The sequence below is a fragment of the Carlito syrichta genome, unplaced genomic scaffold (assembly GCF_000164805.1).
Source record: "Carlito syrichta isolate Samal-C Ts95f unplaced genomic scaffold, Tarsius_syrichta-2.0.1 Scaffold305279, whole genome shotgun sequence".
NCBI classification, from domain to species: domain Eukaryota; kingdom Metazoa; phylum Chordata; class Mammalia; order Primates; family Tarsiidae; genus Carlito; species Carlito syrichta.
Genome location: NW_007249375.1, coordinates 104,133 through 112,102, shown reverse-complemented (window position 1 = coordinate 112,102; position 7,970 = coordinate 104,133). Strand labels below are relative to the sequence as shown.

The 7,970-nt window shown below is 36.9% G+C and overlaps 1 protein-coding gene across 2 annotated transcripts in view; it reads right to left on the bottom strand.

The window, feature by feature from the left end:
* MINDY2 (MINDY lysine 48 deubiquitinase 2) overlaps positions 1–7,970 on the bottom strand; it is a 73,519-nt gene that overhangs the window by 15,204 nt on the left and 50,345 nt on the right. For both annotated transcript variants that reach the window (XM_008061469.2, XM_008061468.2), the window contains exon 6: positions 3,188–3,330. In XM_008061469.2, the coding sequence (XP_008059660.1) occupies positions 3,188–3,330 (143 nt within the window). The remainder of the gene's footprint in view (positions 1–3,187; positions 3,331–7,970) is intronic.

The following is a 7,970-nucleotide window of genomic DNA, read 5'->3' as shown; positions in this document are numbered from 1 at the left end:
CACCTCAGCCTCCCAAAGGTGCGGGATTACAGGCTGAGCCACCGAGCCCAGCTTCTTTTCTCATTCTGTATTTTTCATGTAAATCTTATCCTCTCCTCAAATTTCTATCTGTACACCAAAATTATTCCAGTATCGAAAAATGTTCCCTTAGAGAAAAGACTCAAAAGCAGCTCTAACAGTCCCAGGCTGATTATACAATATCTTTCTTCTCTTAACACTGTTGTTTTAATAAAATAGTTTCACCATTCACATCTAGAACCTAGAAATCATTTTTTCTTTCTTATTTTTCACATGCAATAACCAAATCTGGTTGATTACGTCTCTTAAATAGCTTTGGAATCCATCTACTCTCCATTCCTTTACCATCCTAATCCAAGTCACTATAATCTCTTACTTGCCCCCATGCAATAAGTTTCCTAACTAAATCTCACATTCACTCTTGCTTCAAAGTCCAAAGCACTTTAATGTTGCATAAGAGGTAGGGGGAGACACACCACTAGTAATATACTGTTTAGTCATAGAGTAAGATTTATAGAGAAAATCTTAGAAAGTAGAGAAACAGCAGAATGTGCACATTCCCTGCATGATCATTATCTCATAGAAAGGCATGCTTAGTACAGACACAGACACGGGGTAGAAAGTGCTCCAGGAGAGGCACCCTTTTCCTAATCATGTAAGAAGCCTTGGAATATCTAGCAGACTAGTAAAGGACTTTCTGGTCAGGGAGATGGTCTCAACAGAAAAGGGAGCATCTGTAGCTCAGCTTTTGGAGGTTATATAACAACTACCAATGACAGCCAGAGATCTTGTTTTCCCACTGAATTACCTCACTTTTGTTCACTCTTGAGCCAAAAAGAGAACAAAAAGAGCTGCTAGAGCCATCAGGAGACCAAGGTCTCTTTCTCCTAACTCAAGACTTTATAAGATCTAGTACCTGTTTACTGTTCAGCCTTTCTTCATGCCTTGTATTTGTTATGCTTCAGGTATACTGACTTTTTTTTTTTTTGGAGTTGGAGTCTCACTCCATTGCCCAGTCATCCTGACGGTCACCTCAGTGTTGACCTGCTGGGCTCTGGAGATCTTTCTGCCTTCCAAATAACCACAACTACAGGCATGTACTATCATGCCTGGCTAGTTTTTTTTTTTTTTTAATTTATTGTAGAGACAAGGACTCACCATGTTGCCCAGGCTCGTGCTGAACCCATGGGCTCAGGCAATCCTCTTGCCTCGGCCACCCACAGTGCTGGGATTACAGGCTTGAGCCACTGCGCCAGGTCCTGACTTTCTTTTAATTCCTTAAGGAGTCAAACTCTTTCTCTCCTCAGGACTTCTGCATATATGCTCCATTTGCTTAATCCTTTTTTTTGGCTAACTGATTAAACTTGTAGATGATTCCTTTTTCAGGTCTCAGTGTAAATGTAACCTTCTCAAGAAAGTCTTTCCTGACACTACCACTAGGTTTTAAGTCCTGAAAAGCACTCACAGCTTGTGGATTATGTCCTTTATAGAACATATTTCAATAGAAATAAATTAATAATTATTTATGTAATAATTTAACACCTGTTCCCTTGCTAAAGTAGGAGATCCTTAAAAGGCAGAATCCATTTATGCTTGTTCAGGGCTGTAGTCCTAGTACTAGATAGAAGACAGGCTCAATAAGTACTTGTTAAATAAATGAATAAATCCTTAACTTGAAGAGGCCAGATAAAGCAAGATGACTTAGCAGTAATTTTGATTCTGAGATCCTCTAGCCTTAGATTTCTGAGGAGTGTGGATGGCTCTGGGCCCATATCTAGCATACATCTAGTTAAAATGATGGAGCAATAAAAAATAACTGTTACTATAACTAAAACAGAAATAGGACAACTAGGGTCAGGATATTTCACATAAGCAAATAAACCATTATTTTATAATACTCTGTGTAATCGACTGATTATAGTGTTGAAGAAAACATGAAAAAGTAATTCATGACTTCAGTAAGCTACTTTCACTCAGAAAGAAAACTGGTAACTAGGCACTAATCAATAAGTGCTAAATAAGCATAATATGGCCTATAACAGCTAGAGGATGATTAGAGAAGTGGTCCTTTGCCTTAGCTGCACATTAAAATTACTTGGGGAGCATTTAAAAATGCTGATGGGCAGGTCCCACTTCTAGAGATTCTGATTTAATTGAGTTGGTGGTATGTTCTGGGGACTGGTATTTTTACAAAAGTTCCCTAGGTAGTTTTAGTATACGATCTGGTTTAGGGAGAACTACTGGTTTAGGGAGAGAAGTAGCAGATTAAGGAGTAAGATATGGCAGTTAGGGTACAGAAATGAAAAAGCATGAAGTGTGTATAAGATGGAGGATTATCAGTGAAAAACTCCTGAATGGAAAGACAGCTGTAAAAACAGAAAAGATGATGCAAGAGATAACAAAAAAATGCATCAGTAAAATTTTTTTTGATGGAGCCATAAATGACACTATAAGAAGAATTTAAAGTCACACTGATAATTTTAATCATAGTGAACACTATCATAAAGGAAAATCTTAACTCTTCCTTCTAAATTCTTTAGCATTGAGATATGCACTTCCATTATTAGAAGTCACCCAAGGCTAGGCTCGGTGGCTCGGTCTGTAATCCCTGCACTTTGGGAGACCAAGGTGAGTGGAATGCCTGAGCCTGAGGGTTCAAGACCAGCCCAGGAAACTTGGCAAGACCTCGTCTCTACAATAAATAAAAAATTAGCCAGGCGTGGTTGTGCATGCCTGTAGTTCTAGCTACTTGGAAGGCTGAGGTGGAAGGATCACTGGAGCCCAGCAGGTCGACGCTAGGGTGGCCGTAAGTGTGCCTCTGCACTCCAGCCTGGGCAACAGAGTGAGACTCCAACTCCAAAAAAAAAAAAAAGTCATCCTGGTTTTATCTCAAGGGTTTATCTTTTTTTAATTAGAAAGAAAATAATACTTCTTAATGCAGTAATCTGTGAAAAAGAAGTTGAGAATTAAAAAACAAAAATTGATTTGAGGTAACACTTCAGCTGCTAATGCATCCCATCCATAAGTACTGTATTTAATAATTACCTTCACAATTTGATGGTGAAGAAATATTATGCTAAAATCTTATTTTGAAGCAGATAAAAAGACATCTCTAAATTAAACTCCTTTGATTTAGAATAACAATTAAATATCTATTTCTATATCATACCTTGTATTTGGTCATGGTGCTAAAATGATTATTCCGAAAGAACACACAAAGTTCTCCTTCCTGAACCGTTGAAGTTAGTTCACATAATCCATGGTATGTCAGTTGAGTGGCTGTGTTATTTAGAAACTGCTCAGCTACAAAGCCTATGGAACCAACCAATGCACAGTATTAGATGGAAGAATAATTTTAAAATTGAAAAGTTATTCTTTTTCTATTTAAATTGTGTTCCAAGTATGAAGAAAGGCCAATAAATCATTATAAGGCTTTTCCTTCTATAATATGATGGCTCCAAATTGGAGATTCATCTCTTTTTTGCTATGGAAGATATGTCTACAGACATTCCCATCCTAAACAATTATATGGAAATATTTTTATCAAGAATGCATTTACTTATTTTTCACCTACTTCCCCAAAAGGATTTTAGGCAGACTGCAATAAAAGACGCAGACACAATAAAACTAAAATCTATTAAAGCAAATAGTAAAGCAGGTGTCAGGCAATTTAAAAAGAGGGTAGAATATGTCAGTCAAAAGCTACCTCCCCTATAGCTAGGTGTTTAGAAATTAAAAGTAACCTTAACAATCTGAGTTGCTTAACATTTTACAAAGATCCCAGATAATTCTCAAGTTGCAAACTTCTCAATTCTTGCTTTAAAATTAAAAGTAGGCATAAGACTGAACAGAAAGCAGTGGAATAACTCATGCCATTTCCACCTCCTCTAACATATGCCACTCATTATGTAGATATATCAAGTTCTCTTTTGTTTCTGAAACATAATAAAATATATGGAAATTATTTGGTATATAATTTAAAAGACATATGTACAGTAGATCCTCATTATTTGTGGGTTCATATTTGTGAGTTCATCTACTGGCTAATATTTATTTATAAATCCTAAATCAATACTTGTAGGATTTTCATGGTCATTTGTGGACATGTGAAGATCAATGTCAAATTTAGTTGCCAAACATGCACATTCCTAGCAGAGGTCAAACAAGGCAACATTCTGCCTTCTTGTTTCAGTTTTCATAGTGCAAACTATGAGAGAGTCCTTTTCACGGTCTATTTACTGCCACATTTTTCACATTTTTATGCTTCTTGTTGGTGATTTTATTGTTTAAAATGGCTCACATGCATAATGCTGAATTGCTGGCAAGTGTTCTTATCTTGACAAGAGTTGTGATATGACTTATGGGGAAAACACATGTGCTGGATAAGCTTCGTTTAGCATGAATTATACAGGTTGACTATCGTTTATCAACCTTTATAACCTGTATGACTCACTTTTGGGGACCAGAAGTAGTTCGAGTTCTGGGTATTTTCAGATTTGGGAATATTTGCATTATACTTACCAATTGAGCATCCCTAATCTGAAAATCCAAAATCTGAAATGCTCCAATGAGCCTTTGAGCATCAGGTTGGCACTCAAAAAGTTCTGGACTCTGGAACATTCTGTATTTCAGGTTTTTGAGTTAGGGAGGCTCTACCTGTAGTGCTACTAGCTGTGAGTTTAATGATAATGAATCAATTACATTAAATGAGGTGTCTTTAAATAGAAACACATAAGACAAGGTTATGCACTGATCAGCTGATGAAAATGTTGTGACAAAAGGCTCCCTGGAACCTAACTTTGTGTTTCCCTTAGGAAAAGTGGTTCAATATTTGCTAACTCAGTGTTCAGAGCAACTTTACAGAACACAGGTACTTCAAGTGAGAATCAATTGTAAAAATATTTTTAAAACGTTTACTTCTCTTCTTTCTCTCCTTCCTTTTTCTCCCTTAGTAAGGAAAAAATGTCTCAGAGGCAATAAACAGGGAAAGGGAATGCTCTAAAAAGTTTCCTAAGTGAGCTGAGAGATGTCAATATAGGGAATAAAAATACTATATACTAATAAATAGCATTTATTATACATACTAGTAAATAGCATTTACTATTATGTAGCATTTTAAAAGTAAGCATTTTTTCTGTGCTGAGAAGCACCAGCGCTGTCTGTAATATCCATGTTACTAAATGCTTCCTTCGTAGAGATGTTTTTAAATGCTCCTTCCATATGTCACTCACACAATATCTTCTCTACAGATTCCTTTCAAAAAGATACAAAAATTCAGTTGGAGATATAGTACAACTTTACTTTCATGTCAGTGTGAGATTCAAAAATGTAATACTAGAAAGGTCTTTGTCAGCTACTTATTTTTACAGAATAGGACATAGCTCAGCTCAGAGTAACTTGCCCAAACTAGTTATGGCAAAGTGAAGACTGGAACCCAGGAGAATTATTAGTATTGAGATTAAAATTGTAGTGCAGATTATTATTATAAATGTCAACTTAATTATATCTCTACCAAACCACAAACCATAGCCTACTAAAAATTATAAAAAACAATGTTCCCAATTCTCTTGCCATTTATTCACCAGTGATTTTAGTGTAATATGGAAAAGGCTAATCTAATTTCAACTTTTTATAACTAATTAAACAAATTTTGGTAGACAACTCTAAGTCTTACATAGCAGTTTACTCATTTGCATTGTTTTAAATAATCCACAGTTTCAAATAACAAATTGTAAATTTGCAACATTCAGATTGAATATCAATTCCATTGTTACAGATATTATTGATTATACTAAAGGCAAAAAATTAGTATAATGATAGTAATAAAGAATGTTACTACTGAAAATAAATGTAAATTAAACATAATTTTCCTATCAAGATTAGTTTATTTGAAAATATTTCTTACATTCAAAAATTTAATAATAAATTAATTTATCATATTGTTTTCCTCTTGTTACTGGAGAGTTATTTGAGAACACAAAAGTACTTAATGACTTAAAGAAAGTGAAGTAAGAAAAGGGCACTAATATTAGGTAAAAAGGAATAAAAATTGGAAATAGGAGGGAAGAAAACTTGATTTTTTTTTTTTTTGAGTTGGAGTCTCACTGTGTCGCCCAGACTGGAGTGTAGTGGTCGCTCCTGGCCACTGCAGCCTTGACCTGCTGGACTCCAGCGATCCTTCCGCCTCAGCCTTCCGAGTAGCTGGAATTACAAGCACGCGCTACCACGCCCGGCTGATTTTTTGATTTATTGTAGAGATGAGGTCTCGCTGCCCAGGCGGGTCTTGAACCTGTGGGCTCAGGCAATCCACTAACCTCAGCCTCCCAAAACGCGGGATTACAGGCTGAGCCACCGAGCCTGGCTAAAACTTGATTCATTTAAAAATGTTGCCTACCTGTGACCCTGCCTGAAATTTATGTTCAAATAAGTTCAGTCACCGTAACAGCTTTAAACAAATGATATTATTTTCCGTTTAATTTAACTACACTCAAGCTTTACAAATCAAATACATTATGTTAATGTATTATTTCCTCAAGAGGATGGACAAAATAATTTCTTTTAATATGACAAATAACCATATTTTCTTTGAAAAGATAATGGCTCATATGATGTGATTCCAGGGGTGCAGCAGGAAGCCCAGGACATCTTATTGTGCCCAAAAAATAAATACTCAAGGAATGATGAGGGCATATAAAAAAACTTGGGACCCAGCTTGAAGGCATCCTGTTGGCCATATATGGAATAATTTGTCAGAAAGAATAGTGATGATAACAGATTATTAACACACTGAGTAAAAAAGAATTCATGAGTTTATACTGATATAATTTTTTTTAAGTGAGGGAGGAGGAGGAGAAAAGAAAACTATTTTTTATAGAAAAGAAACAACTAACAAGTGAGAAAGCAATAATAGAAATATCATAACCATCATAATAATAACTGTTTCAGGTAAAAATCAATGAATGCCAAATCTGCTGGGTGAAAGATTATTAAGAAGAAGACTCACACAGTTTCAAAGAACAACACGACAGGTGACTTCTTAACTGCTAACAAAAAGGGTATCTTTACAATTAAAAAAAAAAAACCTGAGCCGGGCTCGGTAGCTCAGTCTGTAAACCCAGCACTTTGGGAGGCCAAGGCGAGATTGCCTGAGCCCATGGGTTCAAGACCCCCCTGGGCAACTTGGTGAGACCTCATCTCTACAATAAATCAAAAACTAGCCGAGTGTGGTAGCACGTGCCTGTAGTTCCAGCTACTTGGAAGGCTAAGGCGGAAGGATCGCTGGAGCCCAGCAGGTTGAGGCTGCGGTGGCTGGGAGTGTTCCACTGCACTCCAGTCTGGGTGACAGAGTGAGACTCCAGCTCAAAAAACAACAACAACAACAACAACAACAAACAACAACAAAAACCTGACAGACACTACTTTTGTCAAATTTGAACATTACCAATAGTGGGATAATCAGACTCATGTGCCCCCTGATTCGATGTACCGGAAAGGGGCATGATATTACTTATGTAGCACTCTGGTCAAAAAATATATAACCTCCTTGGGAAAAACAATCAGATGAATCCAAATTGAGGGCTATTCAACAAACAACTGGCCTGGAGAAAGAAAAAAACAAAACAAAAAAAGAAAGAAAAGAAAAAGAAAGGAAAGGAAAGGCCTGGGCTTGGTGACCCAGCCTGTAATCCCAGCACTTTGGAAGGCTGAGGCAAGTGGATTGCCTGAGTCTGCGGGCTCGAGACCAGCCCAGGGAACTTGGCAAGACCTCGTCTCTACAATAAATAAAAAACTAGCCAGGCGCAGTAGCGTGTGCCTGTAGTTCCGGCTACTTGGAAAGATCACTGGAGCCCAGCAGGTGGATGCTGGGGTGGCTGTGAGCATGCCACTGTGCTACAGCTTGGACAATGGAGTAAGACTCCAACTAAAAAAAAAAAATAATAAATAAATAAATA